This window comes from Triturus cristatus, chromosome 11 (genome assembly GCF_964204655.1).
Source record: "Triturus cristatus chromosome 11, aTriCri1.1, whole genome shotgun sequence".
In the NCBI taxonomy this organism is placed as follows: Eukaryota; Metazoa; Chordata; class Amphibia; order Caudata; family Salamandridae; genus Triturus; species Triturus cristatus.
This window is the reverse complement of record NC_140594.1, coordinates 564,665,934-564,690,759: the sequence shown is the minus strand read 5'-3', so window position 1 is coordinate 564,690,759 and position 24,826 is coordinate 564,665,934. Positions and strand designations below refer to the sequence as shown.

The 24,826-nt window shown below is 48.1% G+C and overlaps 1 protein-coding gene across 3 annotated transcripts in view; it reads right to left on the bottom strand.

Moving 5' to 3' along the window:
* ATR (ATR checkpoint kinase) overlaps positions 1 to 24,826 on the bottom strand; it is a 434,398-nt gene that overhangs the window by 149,181 nt on the left and 260,391 nt on the right. For all 3 annotated transcript variants that reach the window (XM_085633621.1, XM_085633618.1, XM_085633619.1), the window contains exon 31: positions 23,803 to 23,894. In XM_085633621.1, coding sequence (XP_085489747.1) covers positions 23,803 to 23,894 — 92 coding nt within the window. The remainder of the gene's footprint in view (positions 1 to 23,802; positions 23,895 to 24,826) is intronic.

Below are 24,826 nucleotides of genomic sequence, written 5' to 3'. Positions count from 1 at the left end.
CTCAAGGCTATCACCTCCTTCCACTTCCTGAGTAGCTGAGAGTGACCCTGTGTGTGGTGATTGTGGTTGATTTAATGGCATGGGGCTTGAGGCCCTATGATCTGTTGCTTCTCTTTTTGGAAGTGGCTGTGGCAGATCCAAATCCTGCTCTTGTCTCTTTGATGTCTCCTTAAGATGCTGCTTCTGCATGAATTTGTGAAGGTCTTCAAAAACTTTGCCGTCTTCCTCCTGCAGTACTGGTTTTTGCAGTGTTTTGGGCTGTTTATATGGCACTGGTGTTGTTGCAGAGTAAAGTATTTTTGGCTTTGATGTTGGAGCCAAGGTTTCCGTTGGCGTTGAAGAGTGACCATGCTCCTTTGTCTTTGTTGAGGAGGGTTTTAATCCTGTATGGGATGACTCTGATCATTTTTTGGTTTTGACTGCTTGCCTGGTGCTGAAGCTTGATGCGGGTGTTTTGTCAGCGCCGATGGGTGGGTCGAGGTCAATGACTATTTTGACATTGATTTCGGTCTTGTGTCGGCTCCATGCCTCTCTGTAAGGCCTGGTTGACTGATCGGGATCAAGAGCATTCTCGTGCGGTCTCGGCTCAGAGGCGCGATCTCAGTGTTTGCCAGAGGGCTGTGACACATGGTGGCGTTGAGGGGCAGACTTATGTAGGATTTTCTTCAAGTGTGGTGGGTCATTGTACTCAGGGCCCTTGATGGTGTCTTCATTCTGGGCCCGACCCTGGCATTGGAGCCTGGTGCGTAGTGTCCTCGACTAGCACATCCGAATCTTCTCCCCCACTGGACTCATCAGAGGGGACATAGTGATGGCTGGAGGCGATGTACACCCCCCTCCGGCTGTGACCTTAACTTCTAACTCAAGCTCGCTGGTGTGAAGCTGGTGGGTCTCTTCTGGTCAGGGACCCCACAAGCCTTACCTTCTGCCTGAAGAGTAGTCTCGCAGGGATGATATGAATAACCTCCACAGTCTCTCACCTGCTCCCTTGTCCTACCTTAAATAATACCAGACTGGGGCGTGGTGAAGACCGGGGGAAGGAATCCTCAAGAAGTGCCGTGCTTTATGGTGTGATGAGGCGATGACTGTCACCCAGTGGAGTTGTTGCCTTTCCTGACCTTCAGCCTGGAAATATAACCAACAAGCAGTTACTACTGCCTTAACCAGCATTCACACACACACGCACTCAGCAGGGGGATGGTAGGAAAGGACAATAATAGTCACCTGGAAGAATGTGTCTCTCCAATGACTCTCCGGTAGGTGCGCCTGCACCCCAAGGACTTGGAACGGACAGAGAGCGCTCCTGCGCTGAACACCAAGGTATCAAGGGGGTAGAGGATTCCCAAGAACAGTAGTCACGATATTAGGCAACTATGGGGCAATAGCGGCAATGCGCTCCTGTGCTTACCGCAAGGGGGAAAGGATAAATGACGATGCGCTCCTGCGCTCGCTGTTCGAAGGCGGAAAGGAAGTGTGGTGACGCGCTGCTGCGCTCACCGCGAATGGTTGGAAAAGGAGAAGTGGTGACGTGCTCCTGCGCTCACCGCGATGTGGAAGGAAAGGATAAGCAGCGATGCGCTCCTGCGCTCACCGTGTGGATGTGGAAGGAAGCATGGTGACGCGCTCCTGCGCTCACCGCGATATGGAGGTAAAAGAACAAGTGGCGATGCGCGCCTGCGCTCGCCGTGCGGATGGGGAAAGGGAGTGTGGTGACGCACTCCAGCGCTCACCGAGATGCCGGTAAGGAATGGGTGGTGATGCGCTCCAGCACTCACCGAGGTGATGGTAAGGGATGGGCGGTGACACACTCCAGCGCTCACCGAGGTGCCGGCAAGGGATGGGTGGTGACGCACTCCTGCGCTCACCGCGAAGGGCAACAAGAAGAAGAGTAAGTGCTCCCGTTCTCGTCTCTTCTGTGTCAGTAGCAGCGCTCCTGTACTGACAGGGTCGGGAGGCTGAGAGAAGCGCTGCGACGTGTCCTTACGCGCGCAGCAAGCAAACAACGGAGATGCCTACGTCGAGAGCGAAGCAAGAAAGGGTTCGTACAAAGGTGACTGGAAAGGAGACGGATCCACAGGTTCTGGCTCCGAGAACGTTAGCGTTTGAATCAGAAGCACCTGGGGTCGAGCATCGTGGGGCTTTAAGTGGTGTCACCCGGAAGTGCTCTGGTGGTGATCCATGGTACTGCACTCTCGTGGGAAAGCTAGACAGACAACCAACAACAACACACACTCCCCACGATGTAAGGGGACATGACAGTACCCCCCAAAGAAACAGATCCTCCCTTACACAGGGGTGGCAGGACGTGGTTTCAGGGGGTGGCGAGCGTGGAAAGCAGGTACCAGCTGGGGGGTGTGACGGACATGGGATAGGGGCTCCTAGGAACTCTCCTCAGGACCATACCCTTTCCAGTCTATAAGGTAGTAGAGCTTCCCTCTGGTCCTACGGGAATCTAGCACAGCACGACCCTCGTAGTCATCCCCGAGTACAGGCGGCGGAGGCGCGGACATCGGAATTAGCCCGCTTCAGAGGAGAAACGTGGAAGACAGGGTGCATTTTCATGTGAGGGGGCAAGGAGAGTTTCATGGACACCTTGTTGATGACCTTGGCTATGCAGTAGGGACCAATGAAACGTGGCAGCAGTTTCTTGGGGCCATGCACGTTGAGATTCTAGATGGAGACCCATACCCTGTTTTGTACTCCAGGTTCGGCCTGTCTGTGTGTGTCTGCATGGTGTTTGTAGGTTTCTTTAGCCAGCTCGAATCGAGCCTGTTGCCACAGTTCAGATAGCAGGGTGTGATAAGCTTGGATGGTGGGTATAGGACTGGATTGTGGTTCTTCCCAGGGCGCGGTGCGAGAATATCGACCCTGAAGACAATAAAAAGGCGACATTCCTATGGAAGCGTGTTAGTTGTTATTGTAGTCGTATTCCACCATCCACAGGACGTGTGACCACTCCTTCTTGACCGATATGAGTAAGCAACAAAGGTATTGCTCCATGGTTTGGTTGGTTCTCTATGCCCGACCGTCGGTTTGGGGGTGGTAGGCAGAGGAAAGACGTACTTCTGTCCCTATAGTGTCGCACACAGCTCCCCAGAAGCGGGATAAGAACTGAGAGCCTCTGTCGGTGATCAGTACGGAAGGGATTCTGTGCAGACTGACTACGTTGGTCATGAAGATCACTGCTAGTTCCACAGCAGATGGCAATTTCTGCAAAGGTACGAAATGTGCCATTTTGGTTAGGTGATCCACAATGGTGAGTATGGTGGTACATCCGGTCCTGGTTTGGGGTAACTATGACTAAATCCATAGAAACCGTGTGCCACGGGTATGGGGGTACAGGGATAAGGTGTAGCAAACCCACAGCGTGTCGAGGGTGAGCTTTTCCTTGCACGCAGGTTCAACAGTGGGCTATATAGGTGCGAACATCATCCTGCATGGTTGGCCACCAGAAGTGTCTATGTAATTGAGCTAGGGTTTTATGGTATCCAGGGTGCAAGGACAGTACATTGTCGTGGCACATATACAGGGCGTGTTGTTGATGGTGCGGCAACAATAGGAAGTATTTGTCTCCCTTGTAGAGGAACCCACCAAGTGTAGTGATTCCTGTCAGATCTCTGAGCCATTCTTCTGGTTTCTTTGATTTGAGATCGTCTTGCAACTGGGACAAGAAGGAAGAGGAAAGGATTACTCCCTGGAAACACTGTTCCGGTAGGATGGAAGACGGTGTTGGTTTGTCGACACCGTCACAGGTCTCCCCTATTCTTGACAGGGCATCTGCTTTGGCATTCTCCTTACCAGGTCGGTATGTGATCATGAAGTCCTATTCATTGAAGAACAGTGTCCATCGCAGTGGACGGGCAGTGAGAGCCCTGGCAGAGCGGAGGAATTGTAGGTTCCTATGGTCCATGTAGATGGTGACGGGGTGTCTGGCATCCTTCAGGTAATGACGCCATTCCTTGAAGACTGCTTTAATGGCTAGAATTTCTCGATCGGAAACCGTGTAGTTCCGTTCTGCGGGTTGTAGTTTTCTGGAATAGTAGGCTACGGGATGTAAGAGACCCGATGTGGTAACTCTCTGAGATAGCACTCCTCCCAGAGCGTTTTGTGAGGCATCAGCTTCGACAACGAATGGTTGTTCCGGATTGGGGTGTATCAGAATTGGTGCACTGGCGAATCTGGTTGTTAGATCAAGAAAAGCCTTCTCAGCTCCAGGGTTCCATGCGAACTTAGTTCCTTTGCGCAACAAACGTGTGATAGGAATGATGATGTCCGAGAACCCCAAGATGAAGCGACGATAGTAGTTGGCGAAACCTAGGCATTGTTGGACCTGTTTCAGGGAACCCGGGGAAGGCCATTGCAACACGGAATCCACCTTTCTAGCATCCATTTTGATTCCTGCGGGGGTCAAGATGTGTCCCAGAAACTCCACCTCAGTAGTGTGAAATATGCTTTTTTCCAGCTTGACGTACAGGCCGTGTTGTTGTAACTTCTTGAGGATGTCACGGACGTGTTGGATGTGGTCTGGAACACTCATTCATTTAAAGTGGCTGACTGATTTTTTTACCCCCATTTTTACAGGATGGAGAGATACCCCTGTACAGCTGCTTCTGCCACGATGTCAAGTCCCACAATGCAGTGCAGGCAGCACAATGACCAGCAGGGTTAGTACAACAACAGCCACTGCACAGTAGTGCCATTGCTTATTAGGCCTACACGAGACAGCCGCTGAGTAAATGACTGTCTGATTGGAAGTGAATAAAAACAAGACAAAAATGGAAAAGGCAATAACATTGCCAGAATATAAAGAAATCTATATATTCTTCTTATGGTGGATACATTATTATATTAATTTTTCTCTATATAGTGCCTCAGGCAGTACTTAGCTGCTACAGTGTTTTTGCTAGAATTTCATGGCAACAAGAAACAAGCAGTAGCAAAGCCAATTGGTCTGGTATTGGTAGCTAGCATTTTGGCTTTTGTCAATGCTTTTTTTTTGTTTTGTCGTGGTTTTATAAATGTGTATTGCTGGGTGGGGGGGCTGCTGGGCCCTCAAAAATATACAAAAAAAATATTGGCTAAAAGCAAAACAATTTTTTTGGGCTTAAAAAATTCACCCATTGATATAGTTGTTCCGGGCACTGACAAGAATTACTTAGTGTGTGGATGTGGTCCTTGTAAATGGACAGAAAGTCTTCTTTCACAATGAAGTTAACAAATTGCTGAAGTGGGCTAATCCACTGTCCCATTATGTATGTGTGGGCTAATTTATTCAAATCAAAAGGATTTGACTAATGCCGAACCTAAAAAAGGTCTGGCGAAAAGAGAGGAATTTTAATATGGCAGTTGGCTTTCTATTACAAAACTATTGAAGTCCTGAGAGTGACCAATAACTTAAATCCAACTCTTACAGAAACCCACTCTAACCCTAATGCTTACCTTATTGCATAGACTTACCTTTTTTCCCCCAATAAACAAATATCTCCAATTGACCTAAAAGAAAATTACAATCTACCTCTGGTTATATCTGGCGATTGATTCAGACTTCCTTTGTTGGGTTTTAGCTAATCATTTTGACTTTTAAGTAGAGTTCAATTGCCCTAGGCAAATGATTCTTAACTTTTTAATTTGTATGGAGCTCCACTGAATCACCACTGGAATGTGGGGAACCCCACCTAATCAATTTCAATGATCTGAACCTTACAACATATCACAGAAAATACATTAAAAAGTATACCTCAAATAAATACACAAATTATAGACTAATGCATTTAATTCACAAACATAAAAAATCTGCAAAATTTGAAATTTGAATGATAAAGTTGGCGCTCTATTAATTCTAAAAGACGAAGTGATATGCTAGTCCCTAGCATATCACTTTGCCTTTTTTGCTTCTAACGCATGCTCTCTTTTTGTCTGTGTATAAATGTGTTGCTTTACATAGGCCACCAATGGCCCATTCTAGATTATATTTGCTGTACTTGCGCTGCTCTCATAAGTGAAAATAAGTATACAGACTTAAATTTTAGCTTTCAGTTTCAAATTCTTTCACTTTTACATAGCATATAGAAATATTTTTTACATGTGTATGTATTTTACTAATCTGCTAATATTTCATTTTATAAACAGCTGCTGATTCGCTGAGTAGGCTTCGTGGTCCCACCGGTCTCCTACGACACTTGGACGTAGTCGGAGAGGTCCCCTTGATGTTGGGCGCATTGGGACTTCAGTTCCCACTGCAGAGCTCGCATATACTGCCCGTAGTGCTTGACCAACATGATACAGGATGCCAACAGTCTCAGCAGCCTCGGAGTCAACCTCAATGACATCCATGACTGAGGCTGAAAAATCGGGATCATAGCTTGAATATCCTGGATTCTTTTCCCGGGGAAAGGCACAAAACAGAACCGTGTCTAGTAAGGCTCCGGTGAAAGGAAGCATCTGAGATGGAATCGGGTGTGACTTCAGCCCTCTGATAGTGAACCCCAAGGATGACTGGAGGCTCGCCATAGTCTGGAGATGGTTGATAACTGCCTGCGGTCAGCCCACCTTTAACGGGCAGTCGTCGAGATAGGGGGAAGACTGGCACCCATGACCTCCGAAGGTGCACTCCTACCACCACCATCACTTTCTCAACACCGAGGGGCTCTGGTGTGACCAATGGGGAGCAGAGAGAACTGAAAATACTCCCCTCCCTCCACAAACTGCAGATAGCACTGGTGGGCCGGCAGGATAGGAATATGGAAATTGACGTCCTGCGTGTCCAACGACACCATCCACTCTCCAGAGTTGAGAGCAGACAAGATCTGGGACAGGGTGACCATTTTGAATTTCTCCTTTCACAGAAAGGCATTGAGAGGGTGCAGATCTAGAATAGACTGAAGACCTCTGTCCTTCTTGGGTACCAGAAGTAACAGGAACAACATCAACCAAGTACTACTTCTGGCGATAGCACCCTCAACAGTTCCTTTGGTCAAAAAGGGCTTGCACCTCCAGCAAAAAAATGTAGAGATTGTCCTCCGTCAGTAACTGGGTGGAAGGTGCGTCAAGGAAGAAAGTAGAAAGAGCATAACCTTTGCGGACAATCTTTAGAACCCACCTATCTGACATGATCCCTTTCCAGATAGAATTGATGTATTCTGCTTTCCAACCGGGTGGCTGTGGCCATGTAAGGGAACACTAAAGAGGCTTGGCAGCTTGGGCTGTAGGTGTAGACTGAGCAGCATGCTGACCTTGGCTGCAGGGATGGTAGGCAACTCGACCTCTCCTGGAAAACTTCTGAATTCCTTGCTGGGGTGAAACATGCCAAAGCCACAACAAGAGCAGTGGAATTGTTGCAGCTGGTGAGGTTGGTCAGAGAGGCTCAGAGAGCGAACCATAGCCCTACTCTAGTTGTAACGTTCAAGGTTAAAGTCAGCCATGTCCCCGAACAGGTAAGTCTCATCAAAGGGCTTGTCCATCAGGGATGACTGAATGTCAACCGAGAACCCAGCCAATCGAAGCCACACATGGCAGCAAACTGCAATGCTGATATAGCTCGCACAACGGAGCCGGAAGTGTCTAAGCCACAATGAAGTGGCCCTATCATGACCATCTTGAATCACCTGCAAAAGGACAGAGTGAAGGTCCTTCGGTACACCAGAGAGGACTTGAGCCACGAGTCCCAAAGGGCATGGGTGTAGCAGCCAAATAAACAGGAGGCATTGATTGATCACAAAACCAAGCTGGCTGATGAGAAGAGGTGCAAAGAACTTTACGAATGGCTCCCCTTGATTTGATGCCCTGTGAGAGGGAGTGGTGGGAAACATGTTGGTCCAGCTAGTGGAAGCCTCCACCTCGAGGTCCCCAGTGAATGGTGCTGAGACATCTGGCAATTTGTCTGTTGACTGGAGGGCTAGAGCAAGGCTTAGCCCAAGCCCCAAGAAGCACTTCAGCTGCTCAATGCATTACCATAGCGTAGGAAGAAGATTCTTCTGTGGCAGGGACAGGAATAGAGAATATGGCTGTCTTCAGGGAGGTATCTAAACCATTGGCAAGCACTCATACCAATTGTCCTCAGCATAGGCTGAGCAAACTCATCGCGCTAGTCATAGTCTTTATCAGAGTTGGTTTCAAAAAGGGAAGTAGAGAATTTCACCTGCCTTGTAGTAATGTGAGAGTGGAAACTAGTGCCTCAGTTGGATTCAGACGAGACGACTGTCAAAGTCAGACCGGCATTGATTTGGCAACAGAGAGAACAATCGGGGCCATCTCCTTGGACGGCATGGTCAGCATCAGCACAAACCTACCCAGGCCTGGAGTGGTTGCGGGCATCGGGGAGTGTGAGAAGTTGGCCTGGTATATGATGTTCACTAGTTAAAGTGACCACCTTGTACCATGCCAAGCAACCCTTATGGTGTGGTTGTAAGTCAACCTTTTCGGACTAGCTGCCCTAGTGGTAGCGTAGGCTAAGCAGTCTTTGAGGCTAACTCGTTAAAGCGTGCTAAGCAGGCTGTTTTACCATATGTAACCCCCCTTTATACCAATGAAAGGACACCACACAGATATATATTCAAAATATATGTATTTATTAATCAAAGTATCCCCTAGACTCTTTATGAGCACAGGAGCACAAATCGTTAAACAAGAAAGTATTACAATATACAGAAGTTGCACTTTATATGGATGGGCCCTGGTGGCCACTCAAACCATATACTAAAATAGTGGTATAAGTACCACGAACAGGAAAGGGAAAAGGCCTAGGGCCTCTAGAATCGCCGGGCCTACAAGGAGCTAACTTCAGTTAGTGACCAGGAGGTCCACGGGTCGCGTGTGCAGTGAGGAAAGTTACACGCGGGCTCCCATAGGTTTTCAATGGGTGCGTAAAAGTTTAAACGTTACTGCAGAAAGGGTCTTCTGGATGGACTACGAACTTAAGACTTAAAACACAGACACTAGAGATGTTTCTCTACACTTGGGCACCGGAGTGCCAGCTTTACCTCACCCACAGGAAGCGGGTGCATAGGTCTCGAAGTGCGTCGGGTTTCGTCTATCTGTTCAATGGAGCCTGATGACAAAGATGCTGCAGGCGGCCGGTCCAGAAGAGATGCGGTGGATCCAAGAGTGGATCGGAGTTGTAGAAGACCTGAAAGTAGAGGGGACAGTGTTCACAGTCACTAGCCAGTGACCAGCGTGGCACCAGGTAGGTACCAGGCGATGTCGGGTGCAAACAGGTGATGAGGGGTAGCTTGTCTCCGCAGCCACGTGGTCTCTGAAGGTCGACGACGTCCAGGAGTCGGTTCACGAGCTGTCCCACGCAGGCTCTCGCTGTCGGCGGTGTCGGCGACTCGAAGGAAGCAAACAAGCCTTGGCAAAGGCAGGAGTCGTGGAAGATGAAGAAAGCTGATTGTTCTGATCAGCAAGGTCAGAGGGGTTGCTCCTTTGGAGGGCAGCAGGGGCCAGTTTGGAGCAACCAGACCAGCGTCGTAGTATTCAAGATTCATCGCCAAAATGGCCACTAGCCAACGGGCCAGGGACCGGGCAGGCGGAGGGGCCCCACGCAGATCGTGGAAATGCTGGAGGGCTCATCTTTGGTGCAGATGCTGCTCGGATGCTGGGCTTCTCAGGACCCAAAGCACAACTTGGAGGGAGCCTCTGTTGTCGCGCTTGCAGCTTGTCGTGGGTCTTTCAAGATGGCTGGCTCCACGTGTCTGGGTGCCTCCACGGGTTCCTTCTTTGCAGGGACTGTGGATCGGGCTGTGAGAGGTCTAGAGGTCCAGGTCTTGTCGGGCTCTGGGCTCGGGCTCCGGCAGGAGGCGGCGGCAAAGCAGCCGTCGAGTAGCTGGTTGGTGCTTGCGTTAGCAAGATGGTCACTCCCTGACCATAGGGGAGATTTCCTTCAGTCCTCTGTGCAGCAGAGCGTCGAAGTTCCCGTCTTCTTCTTTGTAGTAAGTTGATTCCAGGATGTCTGAAGTCTTAGGACACAGCTCCTACCTTTAAGCGGATTCTAGGGGCCGGACTACCTGCTAGGTCCCTCCCTAAGGGTGGGACCAGGAAGGGGGGTGGTTACACCCCCAATCCTTTGTCCAGCTCGCCCCAGGTCCGGGGCTGGTGTGCCCCAGGACCGGTTTGAACTGGCATATGCACCGAGGCTCCTTGTGAGCCTCAGGCATGTCTGATTCCATTCAAGCCCTACCTGACCAATACACAAAATCCTGTCTGGGGTGGTGCTCGCACCTCCCCTGGCAGGAAACCCTTTGTCCACGTCTCCCAAGCTGGAAGGACTCCCAGCAGCAGGAGGGCAGACTTGTGTCTGTGGTGGCAGCGTCCATTTTGTGGAGCTGAGGCTATGTCTGATTTTACCCGGGTTTCAGGTACTGTACATGTCGTGTCCCTCTAGAAGGGTGGAATGCTAACCCCGTCGCCAGAATTGGCGAGGGGTTAGTATTCCAATTCGTATGACACCTTACTCGACATGTTTTGATAAAGCCAAACCAAAGTTAGCATTTAACCGCGAGGTTCATAATGCACTTAAGAGTATATGGTATGACGATATCTGGAAACGGTAGAAGGAAGTTGTTCCGACCACTGCAGACAGGCTCAGCTCATGCCAGAGCACCATCTCACATGGAACCAAGCACTCTGCCTCCAGGATTGTTAAGGCCTGCCATAGGAATGACTTATAGGTTAACATGTGTTCCATTTAAGGTTAGGTATAGGTATACTACACCTAAGTACAAGGTGGTTACACCAACTTACCCCAGCTAAGTGATCAGCCAGTTGTGTCAAATTGTTAGGCCAGGCCAGGGGTGGCACAATACATGCTTCAGCCCCTGGTAGGCCTTAGATACACCAATGCCCTGGGTACCTAGTGTACACTGGTACAGGGGCTCACAGGGTGATCCAATTCCAATTGGTTATGCACCTATAGTGCATAATGTCAATTTAGTAGAGAGAACAGCAGGCTGGGGGTCTGATTAGCAGGCCCACAGCCTCAATATGTCAAAAACCAATGAAGCAAAAAGCAAAAATTTGGGGTGACCATAGGATAGCAGACCCTACTCTCCTACACAACCCCCCCCCCCCCCAAACGCAGGGACATTAAACTAGCCTTGACCAGTCTCGTCTTCATGTCCTAAGTGGAACTACCTGGAGAGACCATCTGCATTCCCATGGTCTGTACTTGGCCGGTGCTCCACTGTAAAGTCCATCCCCTGTAGGGAAATGGACCACCTAAGCAGTTTGGGGTTTTCACCCTTCATCTGATTTAGCCACAAGAGGGGCTTATGGTCGGTCTGAATCTTGAAGTGAGTGCCAAACAAGTATGGCCTCAGCTTCTTCAGGGCCCACACCACAGGAAAGGCCTCCCTCTCAATAGCTGACCAATTCTTCTCTCTGGGGGTCAACCTTCTGCTAATAAAAGCAATGGGTTGGTCTTGACCATCTACATTAAGTTGTGACAGCACAGCTCTCACACCCAACTCAGAAGCATCTGTTTGGACAATAAACTCTTTGGAGTAGTCAGGACTTTTCAGGATAGGTGCAGAGCACATGGCCTTCTTCAGGTCATCAAATGCCTTTTGACAGCTTACTGTCCACTGAACCTTTTTGGTCATCTTCTTGGATGTCAGATCATTAAGAGGAGTCACAATGGACCCATAGTTCTTAACAAACTTCCTGTAGTACCCAGTCAAGCCCAAGAAAGCTCGAACTTGAGTCTGGGTGGTTGGAGGAGACCAGTCCTTGTTGGATTGTATCTTACTCTCCAGTGGTTGAACTTGGCCTCCACCTACAAGGTGGCCCAAATACACAACCGTACTCTGCCCTATCTGGCACTTAGTAGCCTTAATAGTGAGGCCTGCCTTTTGCAGAGCCTCAAGTACCTTCTTCAGGTGGATCAGGTGATCCTCCCAGGTGGAGCTAAAGACAGCAATGTCATCAAGATATGCTGCACAAAAGTCATCCAACCAAGTAAGGACTTGATTCACCAACCTTTGGAAGGTGGCAGGTGCATTCTTCAGACCAAAGGGCATCACCAAAAATTGGTAGTGTCCTCCTGGGGGTTGAAAATGCTGTTTTGGCCTTAGACTCCTCAGCTAACCTGATTTGCCAATAGCCAGCTGTCAAATCAAATGTGCTCAAAAACTTAGCAGAAGCCAGTTTATCTATGAGCTCATCTGCCCTTGGAATAGGATGTGCATCTGTCCTAGTGACAGCATTGAGTCCTCTGTAATCCACACAGAACCTCATCTCTCTCTTGCCATCTTTGGTGTGAGGTTTGGGGACCAGAACCACTGGGCTAGCCCGGGGGCTCTCTGAGGGTTCAATGACACCCAGTTCCAGCATTTTGTGTACCTCAGCCTTTATACAGTCCCTGACGTGGTCAGGTTGCCTGTAAAGTTTGTTCTTTACAGGAAGACTGTCACCAGTGTCCACCACATGGGTACACCAGTCAGTTTGACTAGGTATCAGTGAGAAAATATGTTGAAATGATTGTAGAACCTGTCTACATTCAATCTGCTGATGCTCAGTGAGGTTGCCTCCAAGGGTCACTCCTTCAACTGAACCATCTTCAGGGTTCTGAGACAACAGGTCTGGGAGAGGGTCGCTCTCTTCCTCCTGTCCCTCATCTGTAGCCATGAGCAAGCCCATGTCTGCCCTGTCAACATATGCTTTTAACCTGTTAACATGGAGTACCCTGTGGGGACTCCTGGGAGTTCCTAGGTCCACCAAGTAGGTAACCTCTCCCTTCTTTTCCAGGATTGTATGGGGTCCAGACCATTTGTCTTGGAGTGCTGCTGGGGCCACTGGCTCCAACACCCATACCTTCCGTCCTGGCTGAAACTCAACCAAGACAGCCTTTTGGTCATGCCAAGCTTTCTGTAAGGCCTGGCTTGCCTCAAGGTTTTTGGATGCCTTCTCCATATACTCAGCATCCTGGAGCGGAGACCAAGTACATAGTCCACTATGTCTTGTTTAGGCTTTTTGAGAGGTAACTCCCATCCTTCCTTCACTAAACACAGTGGGCCTCTTACAGGGTGCCCAAACAACAATTCAAAGGGGCTGTAGCCAACTCCTTTTTGTGGGACCTCTCTGTAAGCAAACAGAAGGCAGGGTAGAAGGATGTCCCATCTTCGCCTAAGCTTTTCAGGTAATCCTTTGATCATACCCTTTAGGGTCTTGTTGAATCTCTCAACAAGCCCATTGCATTGTGGGTGATAAGGGGTGGTGAACTTGTAGATGACACCACATTCCTTCCACATAGCTGTCAAGTATCCTGACATGAAGTTGGTACCTGTCAAGAATTCCTGTCATACAAGGGAAACACGCCCTTATGTAAACAGGAGAGCTGTTACATAACTCAAGGGAAACACGCCCTTATGTAAACAGGAGAGCTGTTACATAACTCAAGGGAAACACGCCCTTATGTAAACAGGAGAGCTGTTACATAACTCAAGGGAAACACGCCCTTATGTAAACAGGAGAGCTGTTACATAACTCAAGGAAAACACGCCCTATAAAGGGAGGAACCGGGAGGTACAAGGCGGTCGGATATTGTGTTTACACCGACGTACCTGCTTCGTGAAGAGCAGTGTTCCGGAGTGGTGCTCCAGTAAGGCAAGAACGGAGGTAGGTCGAGTCGTTACTCCCTGGGCCGTGTCTTGCCCCATCGTCACCTGTGAAGGACCCGGAAGCTCTACCGGTCAACCATTGAGCTTCGCTTTTTGACTCGGCTGAGTCCAAGCGCAGTGGCGCTTTTGCTGGTTGGAGTCGTAACTCCCAGCCCGACCAGAGACACAGGGACTGCCAGCTGTAACGCACACCAGGAGGTGTTTGCTGCGTTACAGACTCGGAAGTCCACAGGATCGATCGAGCGGCTGCTCTCGGTTCAGTCTTCTTGCTTGTGATTGGGGTATCGGTGACGCATCACCAGGAGGTGACTCCGCATCCCGGTGCAGTCTGAGGAAGAGGTTGAGCGGCTGCTCCCTTCAGGTAGAGACCCCGGCTGGGTGTTTCCCTGACTCCTCGATTCTCCCCAACACTCTTCGTGCCCCTCACAGCCTACCGATTGGCATTGTCGGCCATTTCATTTCTGCCCTCTGTTGGCATACGCCGGGATCGGCGTATATGCAGAGGACGGTTAGGACCATCCGTGCTGTGGGCTGGTAACGTACTTAGCCTGGAGGATTCCAGTGACTATAACTTTTGTTTGTTCTTTGTATTTTATTTGCCTTCATTAAAAGAACTAACCCTTCACAAGTGGTTGCGTCCTCATTGTCGTGTCTGTTAAACGATCCTGAGACGTTCAGGGCGTTACAGTACCTCTGTCAGAAACCACCTCCTTAGGAAACCCCGCTCTGGAGAATACTCCCAGCAGGGCCCTGGCCACAACAGGAGCTGTAGTGGTCCTAAGGGGAATTGCCTCTGGATACCTGGTGGCATGATCCACTACCACCAGTATAAATCTGTGCCCAGATGCAGTGGGGGGATCCATGGGACCCACTATATCTATTCCCACTCTTTCAAAGGGGACCCCCACCACAGGTAGTGGTATCAGGGGGGCCTTTGTTGTGCCACCTGATTTGCCACTGGCTTGGCAGGTCACACAGGAGCGACAAAACTCCTTGGTATCTTCATTCATGTGAGGCCAGTGAAAGTGAGGGACAAGCCTGTCCCAAGTCTTGTTCTGGCCGAAGTGTCCTGCTAGAGGAATATCATGGGCCAAGGTAAGAAGGTAAGAAGGAAGCCCCTAAATTGCAGAGGTATAACCAACCTCCTGGTTGCACCAGGTTTTGGGTCTCTAGCCTCTGAATAAAGGAGCCCATCATCCCAATACACTTTATGGGTACCTTGAGCATTCCCAGCAGCCTCAGCAGCAGCCAGCTGTCTGAGGGGTTCAAGAGATGGACAGGATAACTGAGCCTGGCCCAAGTCAGCCCTGGAAGGTCCCCCTGTCCCCAGAAACTCAACCTGATCAGGTTCAAGCTCTTCAGGGACAGTTCCTTCAGGGTTCTCTAGATCATCTTCCTGGGAAGACTGATCATCACTTGGAGGCAGGGGGGAAGGCACAGCCTTCACCCTCCTGTTCTTCTTCTTGGTAGGTGCTTGGTCCACTGTTCCAGGATCCAAGACCTGTGGTTCAGTAAGGCACTTTTTGGCCTGTGACCTGGTCACAGCAAGGACATGTGGTGATATACCCAACATCTCTGCATGTGTCCTGTACTCCACTTCTGACCATAGAAAACTCTCTAGGTCATTGCCCAACAAACATTCTACTAGGAGGTCTGCACTAACCACAACCCTTTTGAGGCCAGTTACCCCTCCCCATGAGAAGTTAACAATAGCCACACACATGAGAAGTAGTGGCATTGCTGGCATTGGTCACCTGGTAGTTCTCACCTGGTATGTACTGTCCAGGGTCCAAAAAGCCTGGTGTCACCATAGTGACACTGGCACATGTGTCCCTGTAGGCTTGAGCCACTTTTGCATTTATTAAAGGAGTCTGTCTGTACTTGCCCAGGTTACTGGGGCTCACAGTCAGGGACAAATCCATGTCCCCATCACAGATCAAGACTGCCTAGGTCAGGGTTCTGTCTAAGTCAGAATCTCTTTCAGTTCCCATAGTGATTCCCACTACACCCTTTGTCTGGGGACCAACACTGCTAACAGTAGTACTGGGAGCAGGTGCCTTAGGGGCAACAGTGTTGGGGGCTCCACCCTTCTTACAATCACTAGTCCAGTGAGTTGTATTCTTGCAAGATTTGCACCAGGGTTTATTTGGACCTTCTTTCTTCTTCCCTTTAGGTTGGGACCCACCCTCGTTAGTACTAGTTTGGGGCCCTGTTGAAGACTTCTGGTCTTTGGATTTCTGATCTCCACCCTTTTGGTCTGTTTTTTTCTGATCACCCCCTTGGCCCTGGTTCTGGTTCTTTTGCTTAACCCTGGTTCTGACCCATTTGTCTGCCTTCTTTCCCAATTCTTGGGGAGAGGTCAGATCTGAGTCAACCAAGTGTTGATGCAGTTGCTGGTTCTGACAGTTATTTAAAATCTGTTCTCTCATCATCAAATTGTACAATCCTGTATAATCAGACACCTTACTTCCCAGCAACCAACCCTCCAAAGCCTTAGTGGCACATTCAATGTACTCAGACCAGTCCTGAGTCTGTGTCTTCTGGGTATCTCTGAACATTAACCTGTACTGTTCAGTGGTTAAGCCTAACCCATCAACCAGGACACTCTTCAGGGCTCTGTAGTTTCTGACATCCTCCTCTCTAACAGTGAGGAGTCTATCTCTGCCTCTACCTTCAAAGGAGAGCCATAAGATTGCTGCCCACTGGTCTTCAGGAACCTGCTGCACTTTGCAGGCTCTCTCAAGAGCAGTCATCCACTTGTGGATATCATCCCCACTTTTGAAGGGGGGCACAACCTTGGACAGGTTCCTATTGTCAAAGACCCTATCTTTGTCCTTAGGGACAATGCTGCCACCAGTGGGTATAGACCCACTCTCTCTAGGTTGCCTAGCCTTGTTCAGTTTTTCTTCCATCAGGGCTACTTCTAGCTCCTGTCTCCTGATCCTCAGCTGAGCTTCCTTCATTCTGGCCTCATGCTCCCTCCTCTGAGGGCTGGTCATCCTTCTTCTGGAGTGACCTTGAGAGCCTCTAGAGGCATGAGAGGCATTAGAGTCACCTGAGTGATTCCTCTGTCTCCCAAACCCCTGGTTAAGTCCACTAGGGAGATCCAATGGGGTGAACCCATTGTCAGTCCCAAGTAGCCTTAAGTTAGCTGAGCCAGGTCTGGCACCGGGCTATCTCTCCCATCTGAACTACTACTACTGTCAGATTCACCCCCTTTGTCATCCCTGTCCCTATGCTGATTCTCATCATCTGTGGTCAGATTCTCAACTAAGGGGCGACTGTGGGAAAGGGGTACTTCAGTGGCATCTTCAGAAGGAGGGCTTCCTGTTCCTGTGCCTAAGGGGTCTAACTGGGAGGCTTTCTTGAGAGCTCTCTGATCTTCATCAGCTTGTAAGAGTTCTCGGAGTTCAGCAGAGGTAGGGTTCCTGGGCTGTTTAAGGCCCCTGATGTTTACCAACTGCCTGAGCTCATTTTGGTTTAGGGTAGCAAAGATGGTTGGTGCCCTCTGGGGGTCACTCTCGACAGAGATGGGTACATTGGACCCCTCTGCCCCAGCCATTGCTCTTAAGTGTGGGTGGATGTGTTGCAACTACCTACACTTGGGTTTTCCTACTAAACCTATCTAGTAGTTGTAGTCAGGGTGTGCTACTCACTTTGCTCTACAACAACTAAGTTCAGTAGAACTTAAGTATATCTAATCTTGTTTTATATGTACCTACAGGTACCTATGTGATCTTTCAATTGGTAACAAAGAGATTACAATGGTAAAACACAGCAAGCTCAAATCCAACCGCTGCTCACCAATGTGAGAAGTTGGCCTGGTATATGATGTTCACTAGTTAAAGTGACCACCTTGTACCATGCCAAGCAACCCTTATGGTGTGGTTGTAAGTCAACCTTTTCGGACTAGCTGCCCTAGTGGTAGCGTAGGCTAAGCAGTCTTTGAGGCTAACTCGTTAAAGCGTGCTAAGCAGGCTGTTTTACCATATGTAACCCCCCTTTATACCAATGAAAGGACACCACACAGATATATATTCAAAATATATGTATTTATTACTCAAAGTATCCCCTAGACTCTTTATGAGCACAGGAGCACAAATCGTTAAACAAGAAAGTATTACAATATACAGAAGTTGCACTTTATATGGATGGGCCCTGGTGGCCACTCAAACCATATACTAAAATAGTGGTATAAGTACCACGAACAGGAAAGGGAAAAGGCCTAGGGCCTCTAGAATCGCCGGGCCTACAAGGAGCTAACTTCAGTTAGTGACCAGGAGGTCCACGGGTCGCGTGTGCAGTGAGGAAAGTTACACGCGGGCTCCCATAGGTTTTCAATGGGTGCGTAAAAGTTTAAAAGTTACTGCAGAAAGGGTCTTCTGGATGGACTACGAACTTAAGACTTAAAACACAGACACTAGAGATGTTTCTCTACACTTGGGCACCGGAGTGCCAGCTTTACCTCACCCACAGGAAGCGGGTGCATAGGTCTCGAAGTGCGTCGGGTTTCGTCTATCTGTTCAATGGAGCCTGATGACAAAGATGCTGCAGACGGCCGGTCCAGAAGAGATGCGGTGGATCCAAGAGTGGATCGGAGTTGTAGAAGACCTGAAAGCAGAGGGGACAGTGTTCACAGTCACTAGCCAGTGACCAGCGTGGCACCAGGCGATGTCGGGTGCAAACAGGTGATGAGGGGTAGCTTGTCTCCGCAGCCACGTGGTCCCAGAAGGTCGACGACGTCCAGGAGTCGGTTCACGAGCTGTCCCACGCAGGCTCTCGCTGTCGGCGGTGTCGGCGACTCGAAGGAAGCAAACAAGCCTTGGCAAAGGCAGGAGTCGTGGAAGATGAAGAAAGCTGATTGTTCTGACCAGCAAGGTCAGAGGGGCTGCTCCTTTGGAGGGCAGCAGGGGCCAGTCTGGAGCAACCAGACCAGCGTCGTAGTATTCAAGATTCGTCGCCAAAATGGCCACTAGCCAACGGGCCAGGGACTGGGCAGGCGCGTCGAGATGCAAAATGCAGAGGGGCCCCACGCAGATCGTGGAGATGCTGGAGGGCTCACCTTTGGTGCAGATGCTGCTCGGATGTTGGGCTTCTCAAGACCCAAAGCACAACTTGGAGGGAGCCTCTGTTGTCGCGCTTGCAGCTTGTCGTGGGTCTTTCAAGATGGCTGGCTCCACGTGTCTCGGTGCCTCCACGGGTTCCTTCTTTGCAGGGACTGTGGATCGGGCTGTGAGAGGTCTGAAGGTCCAGGTCTTGTCGGGCTCTGGGCTCGGGCTCCGGCAGGAGGCGGCGGCAAAGCAGACGTCGAGTAGCTGGTTGGTGCTTGCGTTAGCAAGATGGTCACTCCCTGACCATAGGGGAGATTTCCTTCAGTCCTCTGTGCAGCAGAGCGTCGAAGTTCCCGTCTTCTTCTTTGTAGTAAGTTGATTCCAGGATGTCTGAAGTCTTAGGACACAGCTCCTACCTTTAAGCGGATTCTAGGGGCCGGACTACCTGCTAGGTCCCTCCCTAAGGGTGGGACCAGGAAGGGGGGTGGTTACACCCCCAATCCTTTGTCCAGCTCGCCCCAGGTCCAGGGCTGGTGTGCCCCAGGACCGGTTTGAACTGGCATATGCACCGAGGCTCCTTGTGAGCCTCAGGCATGTCTGATTCCATTCAAGCCCTACCTGACCAATACACAAAATCCTGTCTGGGGTGGTGCTTGCACCTCCCCTGGCAGGAAACCCTTTGTCCACGTCTCCCAAGCTGGAAGGACTCCCAGCAGCAGGAGGGCAGACTTGTGTCTGTGGTGGCAGCGTCCATTTTGTGGAGCTGAGGCTATGTCTGATTTTACCCGGGTTTCAGGTACTGTACATGTCGTGTCCCTCTAGAAGGGTGGAATGCTAACCCCGTCGTCAGAATTGGCGAGGGGTTAGTATTCCAATTCGTATGACACCTTACTCGACATGTTTTGATAAAGCCAAACCAAAGTTAGCATTTAACCACGAGGTTCATAATGCTCTTAAGAGTATATGGTATGACGATATCTGGAAACGGTAGAAGGAAGTTGTTCCGACCACTGCAGACAGGCTCAGCTCATGCCAGAGCACCATCTCACATGGAACAAAGCACTCTGCCTCCAGGATTGTTAAGGCCTGCCATAGGAGTGACTTATACGTTAACATGTGTTCCATTTAAGGTTAGGTATAGGTATACTACACCTAAGTAAGAGGTGGTTACACCAACTTACCCCAGCTGAGTGATCAGCCAGTTGTGTCAAATTGTTAGGCCAGGCCAGGGGTGGCACAATACATGCTTCAGCCCCTGGTAGGCCTTAGATACACCAATGCCCTGGGTACCTAGTGTACACTGGTACAGGGGCTCACAGGGTGATCCAATTCCAATTGGTTATGCACCTATAGTGCATAGTGTCAATTTAGTAGAGAGAACAGCAGGCTGGGGGTCTGATTAGCAGGCCCACAGCCTCAATATGTCAAAAACCAGTGAAGCAAAAAGCAAAAATTTGGGGTGACCATAGGATAGCAGACCCTACTCTCCTACAGGGAGGCTGCAGAACAGGTGCCGAGGGCAGACGTAGGTTACAAGGTCCAGTTAGTGGTGAGGGTGAACCCGCTGGCAGTAGTACAGGTGAAAGGCCTCTCAGCTCCTTGGGGCCCAGAGGCATGCCAGAGGTATCGGTAGACATCCGAATAGCAGCAGCATGGCTGCGAGGAACTCTTTGCTCTGGTAAAGCATGGCTGAAGGTCCTGCAAACTCAGGCTGTGCCTCAACCAGATGTAACTGACTCTGAAGTCCGTCGACTTCAAGAGTGTGAGCTGACATCAAGGGGGTGTGAATGGAGTGAAGGAGCGGAACTCCACTTCGACTTAGTGTGCTTTTTGTGCTCCTGAAGACTTGGAGCATAACGAAGACCGGCCACTATAGTTGCTCTATCAACTCTTGGCAATGGGAGCAGGTTCAAGAACAAGCCTTGGATTTGGAGTGGGACTTGGAGCGGCCCAGACGCTTTGTCTTCTTATGCTTGGTGGCAAAGTTCCATTGTGTGCCCCGTGATGGCTTTCGGGTTAATCGCCGCACACTCTCCACAGGTCTTGAAGTCATGGCCGACCCCAGACACCACAGGCAAACCTGGTGGGGATCTGTTACAGACATCTATTTGAGACAGTCCTTACAGGGTTTAAAAAGATGCTGTCTTAAGGGGTGATATCCCTTGCACACTAGAATTTTTTTTAAAGAAATGCTCTGAGAGAAGAAGGAAGCTCTGGATACACCTCTGGTGACACGTAAAGAAAGGAACGGACGTCAGCACGTGGGATTGGCGCCTAAATAGGCCTCACATGTCACTTCCAGAGCGGAATGGCATTAGTGCAGAACTGGACAGAGCCATCTTACGGCATGCACAAGTACTACCAAAATGTTTCTGGATCCAGTCGGACGCCTGGGGAATATTCAAAATGGAAGGAATCTGTGGCTAAAAGCCTCTATCAGAATAATCATCTCTAGGTTCTTATTATTATCCATTAGCGAAGTCAGGACTAGGTGAAATCAACTAGAAGTCTGAGAGACTTGCGCAGCTTATGTCCACATGGATGAGATAATTTGATGTACAACATGTATATCCATCTTTCCTTGTTCAAAGCAAGACCGTTGGCTGCGCTAAATATTTCTCAACAAGAGAAAGTAGGTCTTGGAATAATGGAGTTGCTTTATGTTTTAATCCATCATTAGATTAAGAACATAGCAGACTTCTTCTTGCCATTGCATTTAATCAATTACTGGCCTCTTTGGTAATGCAGATGATGTTAATGCACAGATGTGTTCTCTGTATTTGAAATAATTCTTCAGTTCCTGTGTTTATTATATTTGTATAAAGCAGAGGTGTAAAATGTTGTAATGATTCAGTGCATTGCAAGATGTACATTGTAAGATCTTTAATAAGCACACAATAAAATAATACTACTGTAACAGGTTGGAACAGTCTTCGAACAGAACTCTAGATAGAAAACTGTCTCAGTATTATTGCCAAAATAGTTTAAACTTTAATAATTTTTTGCAAATCATGATGCAACATCTTTGCAATAATAAAATATTTATCTTATGACTATCACAAGAAACTAGAAAAAGGAAATACTGCCAAAAATATTAATTGGGGAAAGATAATGTATTGTGCAAGCTAAATTGAAATAACAATAGTTTGAGTTAACGATAACACGGAATGCATCAAAATCAGAACAACCTTGGATAGTATGTTGAGTATCATGCAGAAATTATAAGCAGACTTCCATACACAAAGTATTGTTGTGTGATGAAATGTAAGCAAAATATGAAGCGATTAACACATCTTGCATGATGTCAACTAGAACATTTACTAAGAAAACCTATCTGTAGATTTAATCAGGTGAAGCTTATGGGTGTTGGTCAATAGTAATGTGACGGTTGTGAGGAGGTTACCAAGGTTTGAGGAACCTATCATGGTCATTGCTGAGGCAGCGCGGTTTGGACAATTAAGGAGTAGACAGCTTTTCTAAACTTAAAAAAAACTCTAGGAATGCACAAAACGGTAGGCATTTCCACCCATCCTCTGCAATTTTCCTACAACTTTCCTTAGACTTGCATTGACATGTGGGTAGGCTCCAGTCAGATTATCTGGCTCCTCATCATTTGACCACACCTGTCCTATAGACTAGCTTGCACACTTGTTTGAGCCACAGCTAGGTGCAGCTGGTTCCAAGCAACAGTAGCAAATCAGAAGCTTGTAAGTGCAAGACCTTCCTCCTGCAACAGTGAAGGCCCAAAGTAGTTTCTGCTCACAGAGACACGCTTGTGGTCTCCGTCCACATTTGTAAATGGAGATACCACAGTTCTCTTCACTTAGTTCCAACCGCGCTGTGATCACCAAAAGTAGACATGACTGCTCTCTACTATAAACAGTGATGGCTTGAAGGAATAAATTATACTCGCCTGTGCTCACCATAAATCAAGGCACCCACATCTACTGCAAACAGTGGCACCACTTTTGTTGGTACACACATGTGATTGCCTGTGAGGCAGACACACTAACATTCCTTCCTGTTTTTATGATAACTTTCTTAATACATATTGACAAGTTGTAACCCCTCGATTCCAAGTATAGTATATTCGTTGGCAACTCGATCTGTAGCATATTTGTTGCTACCCTTCCCAAAGTGTATGCAAATTTACACTTATTACACACATGCATGACAGCTTGAATAAAAGCAAATTTGTTTTCAACACAAACTGGAATTTTCAAGCCTGGTGTACAAAAAGGCATCCTCATCCATGATATCTTTAATGGTAAACACATTTTCCCCTATATGATAACAAAGGCACGCTTAGTTTCCTTGATGGCATCCTTTCTATAGTGACTTTGTTTTTTTACAACTTCACATCTCCTTTCAAAACAACCAAATGTTGTGATGTATGCTGTTCAGTGCAAGACCCTTCAACTCACCATTTCCAAATAACTTTAATCATACCAGTGAAAAATTCATGCTCAGCAAAATTCTTCAATACAGGGTGATGCTTTGCACTGAGCACATGCAGTTATCATGAGAGTACATAGTGATGAGAAAGGTCTAGAAGCAAACCACTTGCCATAGATAGAGATAGCTCTGTTGTGGCTGGGATGTTTTGTGAAAAATGTTACCGCCGACATGGTGAGAAAAGCAGTCATAGACAGCCAGCCATGTAATGCAAAGTAATACTATGGCAGCTCGCTCAGTAGTATTTTTATTTTCAGAAACAAAATCTGACTCTCCAAGAGTTTTCTACCGGCGTTGCAGGCACATTTTCACTTTCGTACTGATTGCACCCACCATCGCCTGTATTACGGAAGCAAACAGGAAAACTCAGCGTCAGAAGGCATACCCTAAACAAGGCAGGCATCCCAATCCTGAAAAGTCAGCCAATCTATGGTTAGGCATTTTCCATGGGACAGGCAACCGATGATTCATTCTTGGAAACTCAGGGGATGCCTCAATAAATTAGGGTGATGAACCTCAAGCGTTGTGGAATGGAACATCTCCTAGTTTACGAAGGATAACCCTTTTTTACACAATCTAACCAAGACCCTAAATCCTGTGGAGCAAGATCCCCACTTGTTGCATCAAGCAACATCTATGTTAACAATAACATATTTTCAGACTAAAACATTAACAGGGAAGTTTACCTGCAGCCAAGTAATCTTGCACCAAATTCCACTGGCTTAGTTTCCAGGCTGCCTCAACCCTGTAAGTGTTTAATTCAGCTGTCCATTCTGATCTAAGGCAAGACATGAAGGTAAATCATCAGGACCTGTATTTCGACAAGCAAATTTGTTCACTGGAAATATGTGCCTTTATGTGACAAGGTTGGAGGACTAAAGAGAACTAACTATAAGTGAAGGTCATTCTGCACAAATACACACATACATGCTGGATTGACTTACAGTTTATTCAGTGACAAATCAGATACATGTTTACTGTTCTGCAATTTTCTTTCTTAGGAAAAGCTTTCTAGGGTAAACATTTAGGTTCCTTCTAGTCAAAGAAAAGCCTCCTATAACAAAATAGTATTGATTAAACAAGGCAAAGGGTACAAAATATTCAAGTTAATATTTCACTTTGGCTTCCACTATAAACTGCATATCAGTGTTTTTCCCCCATTTGAAGACTTTTAATGATGCCTATCACCCTCCCCACCATCCATCTAGAATCAGTTTATTTGATAACTGTCTTTTTTCTCTCACATTCTATAAGACTTCCATGTTGTGGGATAATGTCTACAAAGGGCATTTGTTTGTGTCACATCACTCAAAGTGATTTCTGTCACCTCAGAACCAAAGCTTATTCTTGGTTCTTGGATGAAATATGCAAATCTGGGCGGGTCTGTATACATGGAATTTGGTAACAAGAGGATGCCAGGTAGACTTGGCGGCTAAAGTTGAAGTTTTAAGTTAATTTACAAGCTATTTTTGGCGGACTGTGCTTAACAGGCAATGGTAGGAAGTATTTCAATTATACCTATTGACCCCATTTGCCTTTGGGGCCCATCGTTATTCCCCATTATAGGTGCACATTCAGAACCTCTTGTTCCAGCATTTGCAGATGATTTATGCTTTTGTGGAGTCCCTGGTGAATGTGTCACAAACTCCAGACTGGGGCCAAATAACACAATTTGTCGAACTGGATTGATTTCCAGTTGCAGCTATCTGG